This window comes from Scyliorhinus canicula, chromosome 11 (assembly GCF_902713615.1).
Source record: "Scyliorhinus canicula chromosome 11, sScyCan1.1, whole genome shotgun sequence".
Classification (NCBI taxonomy): Eukaryota; Metazoa; Chordata; class Chondrichthyes; order Carcharhiniformes; family Scyliorhinidae; genus Scyliorhinus; species Scyliorhinus canicula.
In genome coordinates, this window is record NC_052156.1 from 82,318,582 (window position 1) to 82,345,785 (window position 27,204).

Sequence of the window (27,204 nt, forward strand, 5' to 3'; positions counted from 1 at the left end):
ACAGTTTAAGACCTTTACTTGTTAGTGCATCTGTCTTTCAAATCCCAATTGACCCTTTAAAATGACTGGCTAAGTCACACCCTGTGACTCCCCTCATTTTTTTTTTCAAAAAGCGAATTTAAAGACCAGCATACACCTAACAATCCTTCCTTCTGCGAGCCGTCTCGCAGGCTTTGCTGATTTACCATCCGAATGTTCCCGGATGTAAATAGCATGTGGGATGGTGGCCGAAGGGCTACCTAACGTAAAATGAAAACAAACTTGGAAACAAACATCCGAATGAGTTGCGTATGGGCCGCTACGGGTACGAGTTGGATGGAATCCCCGGGTAGGGCGTGCTGTGCCATACCCGAGCTTGGCTGACCAAGGGTTGGTTCTCAGACAGGGCGGGTCCTCAGTGCCGTTTGTCCACTGCCTGAGTAACCTGGAGAAACGGGTACGAATGTGTTTACCATGACTTGCAGCCTCTATTTCGCCGAATAGAGGGGCACCTAAAAAAAAAACCAAGGGAGCCAAGATGCTCCAACTGAGGACATCACTGAAGTTCTCAGAGATATCTGCAGATAAACTATTTGGCGTGTGGCCTTACAACTTTGGAAAAGATCTCCAATCAAACCGAAGTTCTCAAAGGTATCTGCGGACAAACTAACGTGCATGTGAGGTGGTCACAATCTTTTCAGCTGAAAAGAAGATGTCCATCCTCCAGCTGAAACATTTACATTCCTGAAAACAAACAAACATAAAACGAAGACAAACATACGTGCAGGTTCCATCAGAAAGGACATCGTTTCCCTCAAACGATTCCTATCTTACATCATCTGGACACCTCACTTTGATTCTGCCTCTGTGAACAGGGTCACAAAGGGGTTGCCGTGTCGGGAGTCAGACACCGTGTCGTCCTGCTCTCCCGGATCCCACACCCTTGTGTGGATCAGGCATGCTATTTTGGAGTTGTGTGACCGGGGGTCACTCTCGTCATTGCGGACAAGTCTGTAGGAATTGTCCCTGTGCCATTGTGTAGTGTCGAGTGTGTTGTCGGGGTAGTCGGGGTCGGGTGGTGGTTCGGGGTTTTTGAGGTAAGTGACTTCCATGGGGTCACTGGAGTCGGGGTTGTAGTTGGTGCAGTGTGGGCTGTATGGCTGTGTGGTGTCGCTGTCTTCAGAGTCAGTGTCAGTCCTGCTGTCTCTGCTGTGGCAGCTTGTGGGCGTGTCGGGGCGTGGTCTGTAGTGGTCTGTGGGCGGAGTCGTGGGCGAGTCCGTGGATGAACTGGTCTGTGAGGGGGATGGTGGAAAAGTGTCTCTGGTGGGCGGGGTGAAGTGTTCTGCTGCATCCAGCAGGACATGGTGAGCATGGTTGGCCTGTGTTCCATATGCCTTTAACTGGTTTATATGGAACCACGCGGTCTTTCCATTAGGATACTTTATCCTGTAAACGGAGGGGCTAATTTTGTCCGAAATTGAGTAGGGACCGGAATATTTTGGAGCCAAAAAACTGCTGGGGTTATAAACAGATAACATTACCTGTTGCCCAACCTGGAATTCTGTGGTGTGTACGGTCTTATTGAAACAGGCAGTCCGTTGTTGTCGGCGTTTCCCTAGCTGGACTGCGGCTGCGAGCTGTGCAGACCTCACAGTCTCAACTAGATCTTTAACTGCCTTTTCATGTGTGAGGGCCGTCACTTCGGGGCTTGTCATGTCCAGTCCTAAAAGGAATTCTGTACCTTTCATAGGGCGTCCGGTCATGAGTGTATGTGGTGTGTATCCTGTCGATGTGGAGACAGTGTTCCTTATGAACATAAGTGCAAATGGGAGCACTGAATCCCATGTGGAATTATTCTCTTGAACCATTTTTCTGAGGGTAGTTTTTAGGGTCCGATTCATGCGCTCCACAATCCCGCTGGACTGTGGATGATACGCAATGTGGAAGTTTTGTTTGATTCCGAATATTGTCAGGACGTTCCTCATGACCCGTCCTGTAAAGTGAGATCCCTGGTCCGAATCGATACTTCGGGGTAAACCCCATCTCGTGAAGATGTGGTGGGTCAGGATCTTTGCAGCTGTCTTTGCTGTATTTGTTCGTGAGGGAAATGCCTCTACCCACTTGGTAAAGGTATCTATCACCACCAGAACGTATTTATAGCCATTCCTACAAGGGGGCAATGGACCTATAAAGTCGATCTGGAGGTTTGTCCAAGGGCCGTTAACTGGGCGAGTATGCCGAAGTTGTGCCTTCTTAGAATACCGCTCCGGGTTATTCTGAGCACAAATCAGGCAATTCTCTATGTAGTGCGTTACATCATTCCTGAGATTAGGCCACCAACAGAGTTGCCTGAGGTGCCTCGTTGTTGCATCAATTCCCTGATGCCCGTGTCCGTCATGGAACAAGGCAATCATCTGATTCCTGTCCTGCTGTGGGACCACATAAAGTTGGTCCTTAATGATCACACCCTCATGTGTGGTCAGTGCGTGTTTAAAGTGCTCGTAAGCAGGCACAAAGTTTCCCTTGAAAACCTCCCTGAGGTCTCCGTCCTGTTTTTGTGCTGCCACGAGATCTTTAATATCAGTCTGTGAGACTTGGACTGCGCTCACAGGGGCGCTAGCTGGTGCGCTAGCTGGGGGGGTCCATAAGTGTCCTCTCCTGGAACCTGCCTTAGCCAATGCGTCGGCCTTTACATTCCCAGGGGGTGATGACCTATGGTGGCTTCTTACTTTTATTATGCCGAAGGTCCTGTCCTTCGCTTTCTCTAGGATATGCTGGAGTAAGGGGGCTGATGGAAGGGGTTTTCCGTCTGCGGAGACAAAACCTCGTGTCCTCCACAGGGGCAGAAAATCGGTTAAACTGTTACAGACATATAAGCTGTCTGAATATATGTCTGCTGGGCTGGGGAAAGAATCGGGGTGGTCCACTATGTACGCTATGGCTGCTAGCTCTGCTGCCTGCGCGCCTAAGTGACCTGGTAACTTAAGAGCTATCTCTTCGAGAGCGCGCCCCTGCGCGTCCTCTACATAGATGCCGCATCCTGTGATACGCTCACCATTTAAAACTGTGGAGGAACCGTCTACATAAATCCTCAAGGGTCCACACGTGTCTGTGGGCTGGGGGCTTTGTTTCGGGTTCCCTATCTTCCTGGGGGGTGTTTTTGCTAAAAAGGGTCCTGTGTTATGCAGGGGAGCTACAATTTCACAGTCATGGGGCTGTCCGGGGTATTCGAGGTTGTCTGCTAAGTATGTGTGGGTGCGTGTCCGTTTCACTGTAATGTCCCGTCCTTGTAAAAGTAGGGTCCACCTAGCTGCCCTAATCTGGCTAACTGAACCGTCCTTCAGTCGACCGTCTAGTAGTAGCTGTGTGGGTGTGTGTTCGGTTAGAATGGTGATGGGGTTTAGTCCGGTTATGTAGGAGAAATACTGCACTGCCCAGAAGACAGCAAGGAGGTGCCTCTCACAGGCTGAAAATCCTTGTTCTACTGGGTCTAACAGTCGGGAGGCATAAGCCACTGGCCTTAGCTGCTCGTGCCGTTCCTGAAGCAACACGGCCGAGAGGGTCAGATCGGTGCTCGCTACCTCGATTGCGTACGGTGAAAGTTGGTCGGGGACTAGCAGCGCGGGTGCTGCACTAAGGGCTCGTTTCAACTCTTCCACAGCGCCTGTATGCTGCGGAAGCCATTCCCAGGGGGCTCCTTTCTTAAGGAGGTCTGAAAGTGGGGCGGCTTTTGTCGCGAATCCGTCGATGTGGTTCCGACAATAGCCAACCAGTCCTAAAAACGACCGGAGGGCTGATACATTTTGGGGAAGGGGCAATTTGACGATCGAATCAATTCTTTTGAATTCGATCTCGCGTTTGCCGTGCGTGATGACTGATCCCAAATACATCACTTTACTTTCCAATATTTGGGCCTTTTTCGGGTTAACTTTACAGCCAATTTCAGTTAAGAGTTCTAGGAGTTCGGCCAGAAGCGAAATGTGCTCTGCCTTTGTGTCTGTCTGCAGTAGTAGGTCGTCTACATACTGTACCAGACATTCGGGTCGGGAAAATTTTTCTAATCCACTTGCCAGCTGTCGGTGGAAAATGGAGGGTGAATTGTGGAATCCTTGTGGGAGGCATGTCCACGTGTACTGCTGAGTTTTAAAAGTGAATGCGAATTTGTATTGGCACGCTTTTGCCAATGGTATTGACCAGAATCCATTACTGATGTCCAATACCGTGAAGTACTTGGCGTTGAGACCCTGCTTGAGCATGGTCTCGGGACTAGTAGCTACCGTTGGGGCTACTGCGGGGGTTACTTTATTGAGTTCCCGATAATCGATGGTCAGACGCCATGATCCATCGGGCTTCCTCACTGGCCAAATAGGGGCATTGTTGGTGGAGGCTACCGTTCTCAGTACACCTTGGTCCAACAAGCTACCTATTACTTTTTCTATTTCCACCTCTGCCTCGAGGGGAAATCTATATTGCTTTTGCGGTCGGGGGTCCTGTCCGGTAACATGAACTTGTCCAGTCATTCTGCCACAGTCATGACGGTGACTTGCAAATGCTGTCCTGTGTTTGTTTAGTAGGGCCTTAATTTGTCGGTCGGTGTGGAGTGTAGTCAGGTCGAATGAGTACTCTCCCACTGCGCTAATCCGATTAGCGTAGTCTCCTACTGTGAGGGTGGCTGGGGCTCTGTCTGATCTCGCCATTCGCCAGACACACTGGTTCACTGGGTCGAACGACAAGCTGTGAGCGTTCATAAAATCTATCCCCAGGATGTGCTCTGCTGTCCGGGGAAGATTTACTAAAACTACGGGGTGTCTTGTGCTAATGTTCCCTAGCTGGATCGCTACGGGTGCTGTGATATGTCCCTGCTGCGAGTGTCCGGTGAACCCGCTAAGTGTGATGGTGGAGGTGGTCGGCCACGTGTCTGCGTGTGCCGTGGTTGTGGAGTTAATGGTGGTGCGGGATCCTCCTGTGTCCCACAGTAACTCTATGGGCTTCCCTTTGACTTTTGCCGTGACTACGGGCCTCCCTGATGAGTCCCATAGTGTGTCACAGACCCAAGTGGGGGAGCCCGAACACCGTCAGTTCGTCTCGTCCACATTGGTGGGTCCTGACTGTACTGTTACATTGTGGATGGGTTTTGCTTTGTTGCGGTTCAGAGTGCCTGTCTGCTGGCCTCTCTGAGATCGCTGGGGTGCATTACACTCTTTTGCCCAATGCCCTAACTGTCCACAGTTATAGCATTCCTGTCCTTTCTGTTGAGGGCTGCTCTTGCCTTCATTTACCCATGCGGGCTTCTGGTGCTCTCTGACTGCTTGGATATCTGCAGCAGCCTGAGCCTCTTCTGGGGATCTAACCTTTCCTTTTGCCTGAAGCGATTGCTCCCAAGCGCGGGACAATCTTTTCAGGACCCATTTTTCGTTATGGGCCTCTTCTGAGGGGTCGTAACTATTGCAAGCGCTCTGTCCTGCTTCTGTTGCGTGTGAGATAATTGTGCGCGTCCACTTAACCATGTTTTCGCGGGTTAAATGCGCTCTATCTAGCTGTCCGAAAACTGCGCTGAAGTGAATCCACAGCCTTCCTGCGAATGCTGTGGGGTGTTCGGATCTCTTCTGCCTGCACTTATTCAATCCTTCTACGGGGTCACCTCTATTGTACCCGATGGCATCTAAAATGGCAGTGTGCATCTCCTCTAGGCTGCCTCCTGCCACGTTCTGTGGGTCGGGGAGGGCTGCCACTACACTCTGGTCTAAGCTCAGCACGGTGAGCTTAACCTGCTCTCTCTCATCCAGGCCGTACATGGTAGCCTGCTGTTTTACTTTAGCAAAGAACTGGTGGGGGTCTGCGGTGGGGAGGAACGGAGTGATCTTTTCACAAGCGTCCCTTAGCTGGGTTACTGTTAAAGGGGTGGTGTAAGTTATGTCTGGGGCGCCTTCTGATTCGGCTTTCCTCTGTGTGGTTACGGGATTCATGGGTGCGGTTATGATCTGAGCTGTGGGGGGTTGGGGTGCCTGTCGTTTCTGCTGAGCGGCTGGCGCACATGTTCCCTGAACATAACGCTGCGCTGTCTCGCTTAATTCCTGCCAATCTGGGGCGTTTTCCCCATCTAACTGTGCTCCAAAGGTGCTTTGGAAGCCATTCTGCACCGAAAGCAGAGATTGCAGTTCCGCAATCTGTTTCCTGCATTTCGCGTGGTCAACTGTGCTTTGTCTTTGTTCGGTCGTTGCAGCATGGAGTGCTCTCAAAGCTGCTTTGAGATCGGAACATTGCCTCTGCAATGCCTCCACCTGCTTTTCCGATTCCTGTCTTATCAGAACGGCACGTTGCACGTCCTGATAGGCTTTCTCATACTGGGTCTGGGAACTGTTCAGATGAGCTAGACAAGACTGGTGAGCCCTCTTGGCATCATCCACCTCTCTACCCTTCTCTGCCAACTTCCCTTTTAATTCCAGGTTTTCTTTCTCGATGTCCCTGACATCGACCTTACTCATTCGGTTCCTTTCCTCTAAATCTGCCCGGAGCGTCCTGATGACCTCCTCTGCGCCTCGCAACTGTGCCAAACAGGACACAATCGCCATCGGCTTGCGTGCTTTACCTAAACTCTTTTTGTGTATTTGAGAGAGGTTCTCCCACCAAGTATGACCTATACTTCCGGGACCTGTCTCCTCATTTGCACAAAACTCTTTCCAAAGGGGCCATCCCTTTCCCTGCAGATATTTGCGGAGTTCCAGCTCCCACGTGGGACACTGGCCTACCCTGCTACTGCTGCTGGTCGCTGCGACCACAAACCTTTCTGGGTCCATCAGACGTTCCATTGCCTGCATGGCCATTTCCTCTGACTCTCTTTTTATAATTTGGAACAGGGGGTTGCTGGGGTGGTGTTTCGAGAAAAGGGTACGGCTTACGCTATTTTCCGTTAACAAAACTACCGAAAGTTTGTCGCAACAAAAAGCTTTCAGTTTTACCTTACAGCCCTGTTAGTACGCATGCACTAAACACACTTCCGAATTACGCTTATTATTTTGAACACCTTGAATACTTGTGATCTCTTTCTTTCTCTGCAATTTGGAGTTCTAATTCAAATTTCAGGGTCCTGGACACTGTGGTGTTTCCACTTACAACAGGGTCCCGGCGGATGTCGCCACTAAATGTTGCACGTTTTACTATGGGCGTAAAACGCGTTTATTGGAGTGTATTAACACGCCTCCGAGTTCGACGTGTGCTTAACACTGCTAGGCTCTGTTCTATGTAATTATTTAGCTCTGGAGTCGCCAGTTGCCGTATAGGCAACGTCACAAGTATTCCAAGGTCAAATTCAAAGTAATAAAGACGATACACCGATTAGTCAAGTTCAAACGATCAATATTTATTATACAGTTAATAATAAATACTCATGCACACACTAAGAGACTAAGCTACAACTAAACTTAAGCAAACAGAATACTTATCTAACAGGAACAGGCAAGGTCAGAGAACGAGGCCTTCGTCCTGGTTTTGTCTGCAGCCTTCAGCAAGCGTTCTGGCACTTGGGAGTCTAGCGGGCTTGGATCGCGTAGCGAGCGTTGAACTTACGGTTTCGGCGGCTGGTGCTCAACGGCTGGAGTCAGGATACCAGGTGTCAGTCGGAGCCGGAGCACGGGTTTAACAGACCGGACAACACGAGGTCCCTATCTTTTATAGGGGTTCCGTTGTCCTTCCCTCTTCTCGGGCGGGCTCTACCTATTGGATCAATTTCTTATCGATACTGGATTAATTCCCCAATGCGAGGGGGTCTCCGTGATGGAGGGGGCGTTTCTTATGTCCTTTTGTTCGGAGGTTTCTGGTGCCTCGATGTCTGGGTCTTGATTGGAATGTGTCCATTCAGAACCAAATGTATCTATTGTGTGGGTGTTCAAGTCTGATGGCCTCATTAGCATGCAAAGCGTTTTGCCATTTGCACCTAACTAAGGTCTTTTCACCTGAGCCCAAACTGGTTTCTGCTGCTGCAGAATGCAAACTGCTCTTTGCAGACTGCTGTTCTGGCTGAACTGTCTGTTTCTCAGCAGCCTTCCATTTTAGTTTGGCTCAGTGTCCATTTTGCGTGGCCAGCATGGCTACATACCTATAGAAAGCTTTTGGGTTTTCCTTGATCCTACCTGCCAAAGACTTCTCATGTCCCCTCCTTGCTCGTCTTAGCTCTCTCTTTAGATCCTTCCTCGCTTCCTTGTAACTATCAAGCGCCCCAACTGAAACTTCACGCCTCATCTTCACATAGGCCTCCTTCTTCCTTTTAACAAGAGATTCCACTTCTTTGGTAAACCACGGTTCCCTCGCTCGACCCCGTCCTCCCTGCCTGACTGGTACGTACTTATCAAGAACACGCAATAGCTGTTCCTTGAACAAACTCCACATATCCAGTTTGCCCAATCCTTGCAGCCTACTTCTCCAACCTACACATCCTAAGTCATGTATAATGGCATCATAATTGCCCTTCCCCCAGCTATAACTCTTGCCCTGCGGGGTATACTTATCCCTTTCCATCACTAACGTAAAGGTCACCGAATTGTGGTCACTGTCTCCAAAGTGCTCACCTACCTCCAGATCTAACACCTGGCCTGGTTCATTACCCAAAACCAAATCCAATGTGGCCTCGCCTCTTGTTGGCCTGTCAACATATTGTGTCAGGAAACCCTCCTGCACTCATTGTACAAAGAACGACCCATCTAATGTACTCGAACTATATATTTTCCAGTCAATATTTGGAAAGTTAAAGTCTCCCATAACAACTACCCTGTTACTTTCGCTCTTTTCCAGAATCATCTTCGCCATCCTTTCCTCTACATCCCTAGAACTATTAGGTGGCCTATAGAAAACTCCCAACAGGGTGACCTCTCCTTTCCTGTTTCTAACCTCAGCCCATACTACCTCGGAAGAAGAGTCCCCATCTAGCATCCTTTCCGCCACCGTAATACTGTCCTTGACTAGCAGTGCCACACCTCCCCCTCTTTTGCCCCCTTCTCTGAGCTTACTAAAACACCTAAACCCCGGAACCTGCAACAACCATTCCTGTCCCTGCTCTATCCATGTCTCTGAAATGGCCACAGCATCGAAGTCCCAGGTACCAACCCATGCTGCCAGTTCCCCTACCTTATTTTGTATACTCCTGGCATTGAAGTAGACACACTTCAAACCATCTACCTGAACACTGGCACCCTCCTGCGAAGTCAAATCTGTGCTCCTGACCTCTATACTCTCAATATCCCGTACCCCAAAACTACAATCCAGGTTCCCATGCCCCTGCTGAATTAGTTTAAACCCCCCCAAAGAGCACTAACAAATCTCCCCCCCAGGATATTGGTGCCCCTCTGGTTCAGATGTAGACCATCCTGTCTATAGAGGTCCCACCTTCCCCAGAAAGAGCCCCAGTTATCCAGAAATCTGAATCCCTCCCGCCTGCACCATCCCTGTAGCCACGTGTTTAATTGCTCTCTCTCCCTATTCCTCGTCTCACTATCACGTGGCACGGGCAACAACCCAGAGATAACAACTCTGTTTGTTCTCGCTCTGAGCTTCCATCCTAGCTCCCTAAAGGCCTGCCTGACATCCTTGTTCCCCTTTCCTACCTATGTCGTTAGTGCCAATGTGGACTACGACTTGGGGCTGCTCCCCCTCCCCCTTAAGGACCCGGAAAACACGATCCGAGACCTTTTTTCGTTTTCTGAATTTCTAATTGTTTCATTTGTAATTGAATTATAGTTAATTTAATTTCCTCACTTTTTGAAATAGTTTGTCTATCTAACAACACTTGTACATATAAATGCTTCGCTATTCTTTCAATTACCTCAGCGTTCTTAGCCTCCGCAGGTAACCCTAATTGTAATGTATTCAGCAATTCTATCAATTTAGTTTTAATTACATGTTTCAGACTTTCCAAGGTCATATTGTCTACTCCCAGCCAACTCCTAGCCATTGCAAGAGTCATGTTTCAGTAACCTTATTTTAAATCACACACCTCATCACTTGTTTCCGCACTTTCCTCACTCTCGTTACGTTTAAAAGTTACAAATTCCCCTACACCCAAGGAATTATGGGTGGGATTTTCCTTGGCCTGACGCCGAAATCGGAATCGCCGATCAGGCAGAGAATGGACTCCGACACCGGATCCGCGGTCGGCACTGGTTTGAAACCAGTTTGCGACGCTCCTCACCCTGCAAACGTGCGACATTGGGACGCATGGCGCACACAGTTGCAAAACTGTAGGCGCATCATCGGCCGGCCCACCCACAATGCTCCACCCCTGATAGGCCACGTGTGGTCTCAGCAGTCGGGAACCCAGCACGCAGGCTGCGGATAGTGTGCAGCTCCACCCACTCGCCTGGGATCTGTGCCGCTGGCCGGGGAGCTTCCGCTAGGGCTGGGGGGACTGGTGGGGGTGGGGGGGTGGCCGGGGGGGGGGGGGGGGGGGGGGGTGGGCTGTGGGGACAGGGTGGGCAGGTTAGGAGGTTAGGGTTCGAGCCATGTTTTCTGGCACAACTTTTTTCGGGTAGTTCACGTGTGCCCGCGCCGATTTTCCTGCCGTGAACCACCTGCGGATTGTCCGTTGGCGCCGGCACTTAGCCGCTAAAACGGAGAATTCCACCCTATGTTTTTCATAATCCTGTCAAAGAGTCCAGTTTTGTTTTGAATATTGCGAGGGGAGCCCAAAACCTAGAAGGGTAACTTGGTATTTTCAATTTGGTATAATGTGAGAAAAGATAATCAAATCAGGGAGAAATAGTTTGGTCATTTTGTGTCAATTATTAAAGAATATTTAATGAATGAAAAGAAAAACACACAAGACGGACTATAACACACTAAAACACTTAACTACACTGATGGCATTACGTACACATTATTACATGAAGTTACCCCTTTGTTCCCAACTACCTATTTTCCCTGAACTCTAAGATATCGCTCCAATATTATATAACTCTGAGCTAAATCCAGTAAATAGTTACCACGCACAGGGTATTTGTCCACATTTGGGAAACCCGTCTTCAGTTTCAGTGAAGGTTGTAATCTTCTCAGCTCAAGTTTAGGATTATAACCGGCCGCCCTTTTAGCAATAACTTGTTTTCAGGGGAGACTGTTTTCTGCAGCTAGGTGTGGCCATGATGGTAGCTGCTCTACTGTGTCCCTTTCTCCAGTTATTGTGTGGTAGATATATCATTCTCTCCATTTGAGGTTATCCACCTGTGGAACTGGCTACTAGCTTATACATTCTAATTCTTTATCTCTCCACTTTGAAGTTACCTTTTCTATACCCCATTTCCCCCCCTATTCACATAGGTAAACACATGCTTTTCTCACTGGTATGCTAATTTGCATCTCAACACACCCCTTCAGACAGCTGTCCTGAGCAATTCCCTTTTATATTTAACCTAATTTCATTTTTAATCTTAATTTTCTCCAATTTTTAACAATACATTCTGATGTATTTGTTACTCTATCCATTCTGGGAATGCAAGACCAGCATTTGTTTCCCACCCCTGGCTGCCCTTGAGAAGGTGGTAGTGAGCCACCATCTTGAACCGCTGCAGTCCATGTGGTGTAGGCACACCCACAGTGCTGTTAGGGAGTTTGCCCAACGACAGTGAAGGAATGCAAATATATTTCCAAGTCAGTATGGTGTGTGACTTGGAGAGGAACGTACAAGCGGTGGTGTTCCCAAGTGTCTACTGCACTTATCCTTCTAGGTTGTTGGAATTACATGGTAGGAAGATGCGGTCTGATTAGTCTTACTGTGTTGCTGCACTGTATCCTGTAGATGGTGCGCACATGTACCACTCTGCATCAATGGTGGAGGGAGTGAATGTTTAATGCGGCGAATGGAGTGCCAATCAAGTGGGCTGCTTTGTCCTAGATGGTGGGGGGGGGGGGAGTATGTGTGTGGAAAAGACAGAAAATGCTGGAAAACACTCAGCAGGTCAGGCAACATTGGTGGAGAGAGAAACCGAGTTAACAGATTGTGACCTTGCATCAGAACTGTCTGTGTGTGTGTGTGTGTGTCTGTTTCTGTGTAAATAAGTGTTTGGACTGTGTGTGTTCCCGTTGCTGTTTGCAGGGCTCCGTTCCTGCAAAATCTTGCAAACAACGAGATCACGAACAGGGCACATGCTTTTGAATGGGTCGCAATTAGAGAGGTTCCAGCCGTACGCCGGCATCATTAGTTTGGGCAGTTATGTCATGCAGTACCTGTATAAATCAGCTGAGGGAGCCTCTGAGCAGTGAAGAAGCTGCCCACATGTTCATTTTAAGGTCCCATCCATGCTCCTGACATGCCCACCTAGATCTTTAAAGGAAGGCTCTTCAGCACTGACATATCGGCATCCTGTCTGGTCGAGGTGGGAACTGCCGATTCGAAAGCAAGAAATCTCATGAACCAAAGATTACCTACATGATGGGTGATGTGATGTGCAGAGTACAAAGCACAAGCAAGTGAAAACACAGACCAGAAAGGTGCAAATGGTGAGACTTCATTGTGAATGTGTGTGTAAGTACGGTAGCACAAGTGGATAGCACTGTGGCTTCACAGCACCAGGGTCCCAGGTTCAATTCCCCGCTGGGTCACTCTGTGCGGAGTCTGCACGTTCTCCCCCTATGTGCATGGGTTTCCTTCGGGTGCTCCGGTTTCCTGCCACAGTCCAAAGATGTGCAGGTTAGGTGGATTGGCCATGATAAATTGCCCTCAGTGTCCAAATAGGCTAGGAGAGGTTATTGGGTTTCAGAGATCGGGTGGAAAGTGGGTCGGTGCAGACCCGATGGGCCTAATGGCCTCCTTCTGCACTGTATGTTCTATGGTCTAAATAAACATTCCAGTATTTTGGGCGCGAGCAAGCATGCATTTCTAAGCAGCTGACACTGGGTGGCAGCATAGTCTGCTGTAAACTTGAGTAAACTTGGAATTTTATGTGAGGATGTGTTTTACTTAGCGATTACATTCAGGTTTGACTATTGTCTTTAGTTAATGTATGTATTCGACATAGAAGATTATGTTGAAGATTTGCCTCAACATCTGGCAGCGTTATTGAACCCGAATTACCTGAAAAGTGAGTTTTCAGTTTTTAGAATTAGTTTAGCATTTCCAAATGGAGAAAGGCAAATAAGTCAGGCTGTAAAATGATTAAATATCGCAAGATGGAAGGCCAACTCACCAAAAAAACTTACACTTGTTCCATTGCTGCATTGAGCCATAGAGTCATACAGCACAGAAAAGGACCTTCAGCCCATCGCGTCTGCGCCGATCAAAAACAACCACCTAACTATTTTAATTGCATTTTCCAGAACGTGGCCCACAGCCAAGTTCCCTGGGGTCGCAAGGATACATCTAAATACTTCTTAAATGTTATGAGGGTCTCTGCCTCCACCACCCTTTCAAGCATCAAGTTGCAGACTTCCACCACCAGTTCAGTAAAAAAGTTTTTTCCTCAAATTCCCTCTCAACCGCCTGCCCCTTACCTTAAATCTAGGCCCCCCTGGTCATTGATTCCTCCACCAAGCAGAAATGTTTGTTCCTGTCTACTCTATCTATGCCCCTCAGCCCCCCCCCCCCCCCCCCCCCCCCCCAACTCAGTCTCCTCTGCTCCAGGAAAACAATCCAAGTCTGTCCAATCTCTCTTCATTGCATATTTTTGGGCTTCTGCTGATTTGAGCCCTTCATATTTACCATAAGCCTCCCTTTTTCTCCTGATCCAATGTTGTATACCCCTCGAGATCCAGGGTTCATTGGATTTGTTGTCCTCACCCTTTCCTTGACTGGGACATGTGGGCTGTTTTTAAAAAGCCTAGTTAGGGTGCTCTTCGGGGAGTCGGTGCAGACCCACTGGGCCGAATGGCCTCTTTCTGCATTGTAGGAATTCTATGATTCTATGATAAGTGAGCCACGTTATGAGCTGGACATAGATTAGTCGTTAGTGTAGCTCCCTAAACAGCTGGAAACGCTCTAAGCAAGTGCTGCCAATTGCGAGATCACATGGAACAGTCGCAGCTTTGTATCTTTCAATTCCTCGATTCTGCCCAGAGCTCCAACTACAGCTGTGGTGATCCATTCCATCTGTTCCATTCCATCTGTTCTGGGCAATTCCAGATGTTCCATTCCATCATTTCCGGGCAAATCCAGATGTTCCATTCCACCTGTTCAATTCCAGATGTTCTGGGCAATTTCATATGTTCCATTCCAGATGTTCCATTCCAGGTGTTCTGGACAGTTTCAGATGTCTCATTCCAGGTGTTCTGGGCAATTCCAGATGTTCCATTCCAGCTGTTCTGGGCCATTTCAGATGTTCCATTCCAGATGTTCTGGACAATTTAGCTGTTTGGGTCATTTACAGCTGTTTAGGGAGATTCCATCTGGATATCAGTCCTGAAGCTTTAGTGTGAACCAGTGCCTCTATTTCCTGCTCCCCGTGGATAAATTTAAAGTTTTGTTCCAGGTTAATGCTTCCCCCATCATTCAGTATTGAATACACAGAAAAGATAACAATGGATTTGGTTTGCTTTAAGTAAACGTATTATTTTGTTCCTCTCAGATCACAATTCACAAAACCTCCGAGAATGAGGACTTTGGTTTCAGTATCTCCGATGGCCTTTTGGAGAAAGGGGTTTATGTCAACTTGATACGTCCCAACGGCCCCGCTGAAGGCAGTGGGCTTCAGCCCTACGATCGGATATTGCAGGTGAGGAGGAAAGATATGCATTTGCATAGCCCCTTTCAGTGCCCCAGTGTGTCCCAAAGCACTTTGCACCCAAAGAAGTCCTTGTGAAATGTAATCAATGTATTCAGGTAGGAAGCCCAAGTGGAGGAGTAGGCCATTTGACACCTTGAGCTTGTTCCACCATTCGATCAGATTATCTGTATTTTAGCACAGTTACACCCCCTGCCCAGCCTGCCATGCCCCGTCCCACCACTTTGTTTCCATACCCTCACATAACAAGAACCTATCAATCTCAGATTTTAACTTTTCAATCGATTCCTAGTCTCGACAGCTTTTGAAGGGAGATTGTTGCAGATTTCCACTACCCAATTCATTTTTGTTTCCAATCAAGGGGCAATTTAGCATGGCCAATCCACCTGCCCTGCGCATCTTTGGGTTGTGGGGGTGAAAATGTGCAAACTCCACACGGACAGTGACCCAGGGCTGGGATCAAACCTGGGTCCTCAGCGCCGTGAGGCAGCTAACCACTGTGCCCACCATGCCACCCCAGATTTCCACTACCCTTTGTATGGAGTTGTGCATCATGCCTGAATGGTCGAGCTCAAATTTGAAGGTTGTTCCCCCTTGTCCTGGAGTCCCCACCAGGGAAAATATCTATCCTCTCAAATCCTTTCATCATCTGAAGCATTTGAATCATCAGGGGAATAAAGATCTAGTCCTCATAATTTATCCCTTCCTAATTCCTTCCTTGAAATCTGCTCTATTCACCCTGAGAGGGCAGCCAGCAGCTGGGTTTGACATTTCGGTTGAAAGGCAGCTGTTCTTACAGTGCTGCACTCCCCCAGCACTTCAATAAGATGTCCGCCAGGGCTTTGTGAGACATGAACCCATGGCCTCCCTGACTCCGAGGCTGGAGTGCTGCCCACTGAGCCGTGACTGACACTAAGGCAGAGCCACTCTTGGACCGAGAACACCTTTTTGAGAATGGGGCAAGGTTAAATGACCAGGTTACTCCAGTCGGTGTGCCCGTTGCTCAGTAATGTATTGTACCATGTGGGCCAGGAAGGTTCCAGGATGATGGGGTCTGAACCGCAGGAGGAATGATGCATTGGCCCGATCAGCACTCTTGGGCCTGACAGAGTTAAAATCACGGCAAGCTCCCAGTAATAGCCCAGTGACCTAAACTGCTAAATTAGGATGTCTGGAGGCCAGGGTCAACCATTGTCTTTCATGAACAGCCTGCTAACACTCATCATCCTTGTCGACCGAGAATGAATGGCAGGTTAAGCAAAATGCCAGTGCTCAGGTCCTGTGGCTTCCTCATGAGGAAAGCAAAGAAAAGTGGCAACAAAAGGGAAATATTTCCCTCGAGGATGTGAGTGAAGCCTCAGCCCGAGTTAGACCTGACGAGGTGGCCGTAGTCTGTGAGATGAAGCTGCTCCCATGATGCTGTTAGGTAACAGCCAGGATTTTGCCCCGCTGGCAATGATGGATCTGTGTCCAAGTCACAATGGTGCTTAACGTGGAGGCCGTACCCTTCTTTGTGATAGAGGTCACTGGACTTCCACCTTAATCCTCCGAGTGGCTGCATTGTGTCCTGGAGACTCCAAAGTGTGCAATCATATTATGTTGGGATATTGTCTTGGATGGTGCAAGAGGGTTGAGATACTTTTCCAGGGATGGGGTAGATTGCGTTCGAAGAGGAGGGAGATACAGTAGCATAGGCAGAGAGGGGGGGGGGGGGGGCACTGGGGATTCGCCAACAGCACTGTGGGTGTACCTACAGCCATTCAAGAAAGCGGCTCACCACCACTTTCTCAAGGGCAATTAGGGATGGCCAATAAATGCTGGCCTAGCCAATGATGCCCACATTCTCTGAAAGAAGCTTCTTTAAAAAGGAGCGCAGACATGATGAATGCTTGAATATTCATTCAGTAAAGGTTTTGCTCATCAAATGAAATGAGATGAAATGAAAATTGCTTATTGTCACAAGTAGGCTTCAAATGAAGTTACTGTGAAAAGTCCCTAGTTCGGGGAGGCTGGTACGGGAATTGAACCGTGCTGCTGGCCTGCCTTGGTCTGCTTTCAAAGCCAGCGATTTAGCCCTGTGCTAAACCAGCCCATTTACTCAGTGTGAAGGAATTGTGCCAATGTTTATTACCATCAGAGTTTGAAAGTTGGAACAACTACTTGGCAATTTTGTTTCACTCAGAAGGTTAAGGGGAGATTTAACGAAGGTATTCCAAATTAAGAGGAGTTTCGATTGAGAAGATGGGGAGAGATTGTTTCCATTGGTAACCCAGGACAATGAACAATAAGGCAATTGGGAAATACATTGGGAGAAATTAGGAGATTTTTTTGAAGTAGTGAGTTATGATCTGGAATGCAAGGATGGTGAAAGCAGATTCAGTGTAACTTTCATGAGAGAATTGTGTAAATACTTGAAAGGGAACTCCACATTTGAGGGAAGTGGTGGGGCAGTGACATTTTCCCTGGACAAGTAATGCAAAGACCTGGGGTAATGCTCTGGGGATCCTCGTTCGAATCCCACCATGACAGATGGTGGAATTTGAAAATCGGAAATTAAAAGGTCTGCTCATCTGGTTCACTAATGTCTTTTAGGGAAAGAAATCTGCTGTCGTTGCCCAGTCTGGCGCACATGTGGCTGTCGACCCACAGCAATACGGCTGACACTTAACTGCCCCCTGAAATGGCCGAGCAAGCCACACAGTTTGAGGGTCATTAGGGATGGGAAACAAATGTTGGCCTACCCCATTAATTAATTTTTAATAAATCCATTTCAAAGAACTGGCGCAGACCATGGCCTATTTCTGTGCTGTGACCCTTCACCTTGCTCGTTCTGTTTGCCCTCCTGTCACTTGCTCGTAAAACATCAACTGAGGTTTTGAAAAGAAAAGTCCAACATGTTTACTAGGGGAGTGGCGCACCTAAACATTAATGTTCTTCCACTGACAGGTGAATCACGTCAGGACAAGAGACTTTGACTGTTGCCTGACAGTACCTCTCATCTCAGAGTCGGGGGACAGACTGGACCTCGTGGTCAGCCGCAATCCTTTGGCCCTGACCACACGCACCAGATCCGAGGACTGTGAGGCGTCGCGGAGTGGCCACCGCCTTTTGCAGCGGGCGGAGTACAGGAACACCAGGAAGAACACGAGGTCACTGTGAGCAAGAGGGAGAGAGAGAGAAAGAGAGAGAGAGATGGATCCACCCTCGCCCCCACTGCGAGAAAATCTCCAATGGTGCTACCCTTCTTTCCAATTGCACAGCAGCCGACTGCTGTCGCTGTGGCGCTTGGCGATCCCAGTCGCAGCCCAACCGCTCATCGCGGATGGAGATGAACAACTCCACGGTCAATTGTCCACCCTCCTCAGGAGTCGCCAACCGTCCAGCATCATCCTGAAGTGGTCAGAAGTTAAAGAGTAATCGCCATCATTCTCAGTCAGAGGGACATTTTTTTACAAAATGTTTATTAGTTCTGAATTAATGGAGATGGAGGAACAGGTTGGCTGTGCAGGGTAGTTGGAGACAAGTAACTGAAACCCCCAAGAATGTGTGAGCCAGAGTTGGCAATCCTAGCACTCCCCTTCCAATGTAGATTGCATAGTAACAGGAAGATTTTACTTTTATTTAAATGCATTTACCCCAAAATATGTTCCCCCTCCTCCCCACCAACCCTTCGAATTTTTTTATCTTCCAGTAAGCATTCTTGTGGAATACTTTTTTTTGTTTATGATATTTAAGTACATCAGCTGAAGATTGAGGCTTTCTGGTAACTGAGTAGGCCTCATTCCCTTACACAAAGACTTTTAGTCAGTTCTCAGGGAGGGTGGATGAAAAGGCTGCGTGGAGCATGGAGGAAAGTGAACAATTTACTTGATGGAGTCAATTTGACCTTTAATAGGGTGGTAATGGCTTCAAATTATGGTTGGTACCTGACAATTAACACTGGCAATTCACACCAGTGACATTTCAAAAGTGGCATTCTTCTGGGTAGCGAACTTATTTTCCTGAAACAAGTGGTCAGCAATTTTCCTGTGCAAAATATCATGATCCGAGTTTGGATTTGATTGTAATTTTAAGGGTACGTGGGCAGAACATGTGAAGCCAACATTCTACCCGTCTGTGCTGCCAAGCAGTCAGGATATGTTGTCAGATTGAGCATCCCTGCTCCTGCAGGGTCCATACCAACACTGCAGCTATTCTGCCAGCCCACTGCCAACCATTGTAGTGTTCCCCACCTACCGAGCACCCACCTTTACCAGCCGATGTTCTTGACGTCTGTGGTCAAAGTGCAGAAAGCAGCACCCAGATGGATCCCTGTTTGGTATTTGACATTGCCTGCCCAATTTCAATCTGGGGGTGGGGTGGGGTGGGGTGGGGTGGTGGTGGAGGGGGAGGGGTAGGACCTCCTCCACCAGAACAGGAGTTCAGCCAAAGACCAAAATCGAACCGAGCCACTCTGCAGTTCACTCGCAAGGATGGTGAGAGTGTTGCCTTCCAAGATACTGGGGCTATCTGGCAGAGAGGAGATGCACCTGCCGTTTTATTGCTAAGATTGGGTAGGGAAGGAGGTGGGAGAGGGGAGCGGAAAATCACGAGACAATCTGAGTGGGAACTCCCTTTTACTGTGAATGAAGTTGAAGCACAATTAAAGTAACTCAGATGGGCCAGGCCTTGCACTGTGAGGCTGATGTGCTGAGTTTGTGTGTGTGTGTGTGTGTACGTATGTGTATGTTTTTAATGTGTAAATTATGCATCATTTGTGTCCTAAGATGTCAAGTGTTTTAAAAAAAGAAATAAATTGCACTTCTATAGTAAATTGAGAACCATTCACTGTTAAAATGACCTCTAACTCATTCTACCCATCATTTAATTGCAAAGGCCTCAGACATGGATTGCAAGGCGGGGGGGGGGGGGGGGGGGGGGTGACAGATCCAGGTATGCTCGCTGCCCCTGTTTAAACGTCCTGATTTTTTCTCTTCCTCTCCCGAAGATACTGACTCTTCCCAGGGCGCGGTTTCCATAGGGACCCCAGCTGAACACCTGGACCTGTGTGGGCTGGCCAGGACGGCTGAACGGCAACTAATTCTCCTCCTCTCTGATCCTGGGCCACTGAAGCCAATTGTAGCTTCTGTGCTGCAGGCTATAGCCAAAGTTTGTGTTTGAAGTTTGGTAACTATGTTGTGAGGCAGCTCCTAGTCAGGTGACTTCAAACTTCCCTCGCCCTCGACTAACTATCCTTCCCTTGCCCCTCACCATCTTTCCTCCCTTTGGTCCTCAGAATTCCATCTTCCCTTCATCCCTGCAACCATCCATCCTCCTTACCCTGCAGCCATCCATCCTCCCTCTCCTTGGCCGTCGATTCTCCTCTCAACTTGGTTCACCCATTCTCTCCTCACCACCTTTGGCCATCAATCACCCGTCCACTTCCCCCTAGCCAGGGTTCTATAATTAGCCTCTGGACCACCTACTCATGCGAAATCACCAGGGAAACAGTTCCTGATCTCTGTGCAGCGGCGACTCCCACTGGCAAGAGGCAGTGAAGGCCTCTGCAGCGGAATGGCTCTCTGCTGTGACCCGGCCCAAAGCTCGTGCACAGAAAATGGTCAGCCGAGAGTTTCTAAAAGATCCCAGCAAGGGTCAGCACCCTCAGAAACAGAAAATCTCAGGAGGGAAGGCAGGGGGAGTACTGAGAAACCTGTTCTTGTTCATCAGCACCCTCAGTCCATGTTAATCCAATATCATTGGGAAGCCATTTTGTCACAGTGCTCCCTCTCAGTCTCCACAATGTCAGAATCCTTCAAGTCAAAATGTCTTCTGATACCATTTCTGCCTGATTGCAATGTGCCATACTTAACTGTAAGATATTGTTCGAAATCCAACTGATTGCCGGGGTTGAGTTGGGGTGGGATGGGGCAGGGCGCGGGGAGTGGGATGTTGAATTAAAGCTTCTCTATGTTAACTACCAATAATTTGAAAAGTAATTGATGGAAACTATTTCAAAAAAAAAAGGAAAAAGGCTTTAAAATGTACCCTGATGTTCTGTTTGGAGCAACAGTACCTGTCAATGGCTTTTGGACTGATGCATCCTTAAACATGTATTTTTAAATGTGTAATATTGAATGGTTTAAGCTGTATGCCCTTGATATTATTTTTCTATGAATTTTTCTTAAATCGCTTGTTATAGCACAATGTGACAGACTTAAATCTTTTGGTCCCCAGTGGGAGATATTGTTAATATATTTCTGTATGAAAGGAAATGTAACAAGCAGGTTTTTTTTAATGCAATAAAGAAACACAATGGAAGTTGTTCAGTTCAGAACCCTGAGCTTTTCATTCCAGGCACTGTGAAGAGAGTAGATTGAGCCAGTTTCTGTAAACATGTACCGCACACCCCCGTTGGCACAGACGGCCTCGCATTTACCAGTGCCAGTTCCTGTACGTGTATATAACTCGCACGGTGGAGATGGCCTAATGACTCCCAGCTGGCATATCGTGTCTCACATCTCCCGGTGCCCATGTAACATTAGAACTGGTCAGCCCCTCTCACTTAGCACAATCTGGGGATGAGGATCCCCTGATAAGAAACAACAAAATTGGAGTGAATCCTAACTCTGATGGAAGTTTAATCTCGCTAACCATGCTTGGATTCGGACTTGGGTCAAAATGAAATTGGCTGCCTTCCGGTGTCTGCATGTGTTTCCTTTGGGTGCTCCAGTTTTCTTCCACAAAGATCTGGAGGTTAGTTGGGTTGTGGGGATAGGACAGGGGAGTGGGCCTGGGTCGGGTGCTCTTTCGGAAGGTGGGTGCAGATTCAATGGGCCGAGTGGCCTCCTTCTGCACTGTAGGGATTCTATGGATGAGCTCAACTCATTTCAGGATTAGAGTGAGTTGTTAGGTACCGCACACGGCGCAGTAAGTACATATTTTCCTGTCAATAATGACATTTCTGGGGACCAGTACCGAACAGCACTTGCCTTAGGTGTCCAAGGCAAAAGGGATAGATCCCAGCCCCTTGGTTACCTCAAGGAACTGCATATTAGAGTGAGACTAGCTGTCTCGCTATAATATGCAGATTTGCCAAAACGTGATCTCGCCCACAATGGGCGGCTTCACATCAGGACGTTTCGCGAGATCGCATTGGATCTGGCAGGACATAGCGTGCCGGGTAGATCCCGGGAGTGGGGTTGCCCGGCATTTACTGGCCATGTTGTGCCGCGGCGCGCTGCTTTTCGGGTGCAGCGTGGCCGGTAGATCATGCCCACAATCATCACAAAGTGTCCTACCTAGCTTGCCATGGTCATGTGACCTCTTCCTTGAGGGAATGTCTCAGAGTTGCAGTTCAATAAAGATGCTGTGCTAGACATGCTGTCGTCTTTCAGCTTGTAAAAAACGAGGAGCATTCAGAATCCGAGAGATGAACATTGCCTTCCCTGCCTGAGTGGTAACCTGGCAGAGAGAGAATCAACCACCCACCCCATCGGTTTCCACGGAATGAATATATGGAATGTTCCCCAAGGAGCGAAGAACCCTCTGCAGCCAGCAGTAAGGACATAGATCAGCCATGTGAATATCACTGAGACTTCTTTATAAATGAAAACCTCAGAAGTCCTGGGGAAATGGATAACCAATTTTCTCAGGTGTAATCGGTCATTTAAATACAAATTTTAAGTCTTCACTTTGCTTTTTGAGTCAATGAAAAGTTCCTGGTGATGTCTAGAAATTGTTAAATACATGGAATCATAGAATTTGCAGTGCAGAAGGCGTGCGTAAAATTTGAGTATCGCTGAAAAGAGAGATTAGCCATCGAAGTGTTTCATCTTGCAGGACAGATGAACAGAACACCAATTGTAAAAGGGACAAAAATTTATCCTACATGAGAAGAGAGTGCTGATTGTTTGGCAAGTGGACTCTAATTGGTAGAGGCATTGTCACGGAGAATGCACCAAGGAACAGTTAACTGCCAAGCTTTTGTTCAAATTCAAAGCAGGCAGATCAACTCTGATTGGTCAAGGCATTGCCATGAGGATGAACCAGGGAATGGCTATCTGCTAAACCTTTGTTGCTCCCTTTACAATTGGTATTCTTGCTTATCTGTCCTGATTAATGCAAAGTGGAAAGATTTGATAACATGTTTCTTTTACCGGCAAAACACAAGTTCTGTACATAAAGATTTGTTAGTTTCTATGATGTTTCATCTTTCTCTTAATTTCTATAATTACCAAAGCTCCAACAGCTGCAGAGAATTTGAAACCCTGTGGGTGGGCTCCAGGATTTGGATATCATTATAATCTGGAATTAATAAGGTAGATACTTCCCGTATTTATCACTGCCACCTTCCATGAGCTGTGCCTCCTCCAATCTTTTTCCACCCCCCCGTGTGACAATTAAGAAGATGTAGAATAGAGGTGGCATGTGGCGCAGTGGTTAGCACTGGGACTGCGGCGCTGAGGAGGCAGGTTCGAATCCCGGCCCTGGGTCACTGTCCGTGTGGAGTTTGCACATTCTCCCCGTGTCTGTGTGGATTTCACCCCCACAACCCAAAGATGTGCAGGATAGGTGGATTGGTCATGCTAAATTGGCTCTTAATTGAAGAAAAATGATATAGAATCACAACAATGCAGAAGGTGGCCATTTGGCCCATCGAATCTGCACCGACCCTCTGAAAGAGCACCCTACCTCGGCCCACAACCCCACCATATTCCCGTAGCCCAGAGTAACCTTTGGACACTAAGGGGCAAATTAGCATGGCCAATCCACCTAACCTGCACAACTTTGGACTGTGGGAGGAAACCGAAGCACTCGGAGGAGACCCACGTAGACACGGGGAGAACGTGCAGACTCCACACAGACAGACACCCAAGGCTGGAATCGAACCCGGATCTCTGGCACTGTGAGGCAGCAGTGCTAATCACCATGCCGCCCCAACTGACAGTGGGATTTAAAATGAGGGGGATTTTGATCAGGATCATTGGGAAAAAGACTGATTGCATTGGTCGGTGAGTTGATAGTGAGAGGGGATTAATTTCGGATCAACAATGAACTAAGAGGTGAGATTAGGAGAGTTGGTTTCAGTCCAGGGTTGTTTGAACACAGATCGCCCTACCACAGCATATTAGGGTGGGCAGAGTGAAGAGGGGGTGGTGGGAGTTATTCCATAGTTATGCAAGGGATGGTGGCTTAGGTACTGTCACAGGACTAGTAATCCAGAGGTTCAGGCTCTGGGACTTGGGTTCAAATCACTCAATGGCAGCTCTTGGAATTGCAAGTCAATTAATAAAGGAATTCTGTAATCGTGATTGTGAAACTGTCTTTGACCCATCACTAATGTCCTTTAGGGAAGGAAATCTGCCATCCTTACCTGGCCTGGCCTACAGGTGACTCCTGACCCACAGGAATGTGGTTGACTCCACATTGCCCTCTGACATGGCCGAGAAAGCAACTCAGTTCAAAGGCAATTATGGAATAACAAAGAAACAAAGAACAATTCAGCACGGGAACAGGCCATTCCACCCTCCAAGCCTGCGCCGATCATGTGTCCCATCTAGACCAACCGCCTGTATCCTTCTATACCCCGTCTGTTCACGTGCCTATCCAGATAAATCTTAAAGGTCGCTAACGTATCTACCTCAACCACCTCACTTGGCAGTGCATTCCAGCCCACCACCACCCACTATGTAAAAAACCTCCCCCGCACATCTCCACTGAACCTATCCCCCTCACCTTGAACTTGTGCCCCTTTGTAATTTTCAAATTCGCCCTGGGAAAAAGCCTATTCACCCTATCTGTACCCCTAATAATTTTATAAACTTCTATCAGGTCGCCCCTCAGCTTCCGTCTCTCTAGGGAGAACAATCCCAGTTTATTCAATCTCTTCTCATAGCTAATACCCTCCATACCAGGCAACATCCTAGTAAACATTTTCTGTGCGCTCTCCAAAGCCTCCACGTCCTTCTGGTAGTGTGGTGACCAGATTTGGACACAGTATTCCAAATGTGGCACAACCAACATTCTATATAACTAACATAATTTGCGTGCTTTTATACTCGATACCCAGTCCGATAAAGGCAAGCATGCCATGCTTTCTTGACCACCATTTCCACCTGTGCTGCCACTTTTAAGTATCTGTGGACCTGCACGCCCAGATCTCTCTGTGTCTCTATGTTCCTGATGGTTCTGCCATTTATTTTATAGCTCTCACCTGAATTGGATCTACCAAAATGCATCACCTCGCATTTGTCCGGATTCAATTCCATCTGCCATTTCTCTGCCCAATTTTGCAGCCTATCTATATCCTGCTGTGTTCCCTGACAATCTTCATCACAATCCGCAACTCCTGCAATCTTAGTATCATCCACAAACTTGCTAATCAGACCCGCTACGTTTTCTTCCAAGTCATTTATATATATTACAAACAGCAAAGGTCCTCCCAGTACTGATCCCTGCGGAACACCACTAGTTACAGACCTCCATTCGGAAAAGCACCCTTCCACTGCTACCCTCTATCTTCTAGGGCCAAGCCAGTTCTGAATCCATCCAGCTATTTCACCCCTGACCCCATGGGCGCAATTCTCCCCTACCCGGTGGGGCGGTGGGTCCTGGCGTAGCGGAGTGGCGCCAACCACTCCGGCGTCGGGCCTCCCCAAAGGTGCAGAATTCTCCACACCTTTAGGGGCTAGGCCCGCGCCGGAGTGGCTCCCGTTCCGCCGATGGTGCCAAAATTGGTGCCAACGGCCTTTGGCGCTACACCGCCCGGCGTCAGGGCTGGCCGAAAGGCCTTCGCTGTCCGCACATGTGCCGGTGCATCAGCGGCCGCTGACTTCACCACCGGCGCATGTGCGGTGGAGGGGGTCTCTTCCGCCTCCGCCATGGTGGAGGCCCCGATCGCGGGCCTGGCCACCGTGGGGGCACCCGGGGTCTGATCGCCCCGCGCCCCCCCCCCCAGGACCCCGGGGGCCTGCTCGTGCCGCCAATCCCGCTGGCACAGAGGTAGTTTAAACCACATCGGCGGGATTGGCTTATCAGCGGCGGGACTTCGGCCCACCGGGGGCACGCCGATCGGCGCGGGGGGCACGCCGATCGGCGGGGCGTGATTCCCGCTCCCGACGATTCCCGGGTGGCAGAGAATCCGGCCACGGCGGGGGAGGGATTTACACCAGCCCCGGGAGATTCCCCGACTCCGCGGGGGGTCGGAGAATTCCGCCCTATGTGATTGTGCTGGACTTAACCCCCACATCCCATGATAAATAAAGATATGTATTTTTTAAGTTGCCTGTTGTCATCATATGCAAACATGCAACCAATGAACACTCAGAATAGGACACAACCAATGGGCAATCAGGACAATTAGAGGTGGCATCACCACAAGGGGGCATGACATAAACACTATAAAAGGGATGAGGCACTCACACCCTGCCTCTTTCCACAGACAGACATCGAGAGAGTTAGACAGCGTTGATCAGCAGCATCACACCCCAGCATGTGGCTTAAAGCAAGCTGGTACAGTTCGATTAGCAGAGATTCAAACTCATTTGAGAACTGTGTTAATAGTTCAATAAACACATTGAAGTCATTTCAGAGTCTGGAGCATCCTTTAGTTAAGACTGCATCAAGTAGCAGCCTGTGTTATCCGAAGCAGCATAACACAACACCTGTAAAAGAGAAATGGACATTTTTTTTTAATAGGTAAGAATTAAAAGGGAATGGAATGGGAGAGGGTAGAAGTAAAAGGACTGTGGATAGTTCTTCCAGGATAGGCCAAATGGGAAACGTGAGGAGGCATGGGTCTCAGAGCATAGATAGGGGAAAACTGCATGGAAATGGGCAGGGAAGTGGGAAATAAGATGGGATATCTCCTTAAGGAAGTTTCCACAGGCTCGCTGGGCTGAATGGACAGTTTCTGCAGACTACAAATCCACAGTTCTATCATTTGGGAATATTTATTTAAAAACTTTAGAATTTATATCTGAATGGTTTTTATCTTTAGGTGGAGGTGAAAGATCACATGGCATAAGTTTGACAAAGAGCCAGGTCAATATCTATTCCCCAACCCGACAGCTCTAAAACATTCAATATGGTCATTGCTGCTGGTGGGTTCCTCACTGTGCACAAATGGGCCGCTGCGATCCCTCGCACTACAACAGCAGCCTCACTTCAACATCATGTCACTGGCTGTAAATTGTGGGGGGGGTGGGGTTACATTTTACGAATGCGAAAGGTGCTATATGAATGCAAATTCTTCCCCTCTTTGATTTGATTTGAGTAAAAGTGAGTGATTCTAGTTTGTGTGTTGACATGAAGGGACCACGACACTCGAAATGGAATCCTTATCGGCAGCGTGGAAGGTGATTGTACTAATGCTCTCCAAATTGCATCGGTTAACATCAACGCCTACATACAGTCATCTCAAATAATAATGGGCTGGAAATCTCCTATTAATAATCCCTACAATAAATCAGCCATTCAAAGACGAGCACTTTAATCGCCAGGGAGCAATTTATGCATAAGGCAAAATAATGTGCACATTGCAACTCTG

General features: G+C 48.2%; 1 protein-coding gene across 6 annotated transcripts in view; it reads left to right on the plus strand.

Moving 5' to 3' along the window:
- Nucleotides 1-19,023, plus strand: part of grip2b (glutamate receptor interacting protein 2b) — a 1,006,802-nt gene extending 987,779 nt beyond the window's left edge. For all 6 annotated transcript variants that reach the window (XM_038810787.1, XM_038810785.1, XM_038810786.1 and 3 more), the window contains 2 exons: nucleotides 14,520-14,666; nucleotides 17,622-19,023. In XM_038810787.1, the coding sequence (XP_038666715.1) occupies nucleotides 14,520-14,666; nucleotides 17,622-17,834 (360 nt within the window). In that variant the 3' untranslated portion in view covers nucleotides 17,835-19,023. The remainder of the gene's footprint in view (nucleotides 1-14,519; nucleotides 14,667-17,621) is intronic.
- Nucleotides 19,024-27,204: the final 8,181 nt, after the last annotated feature.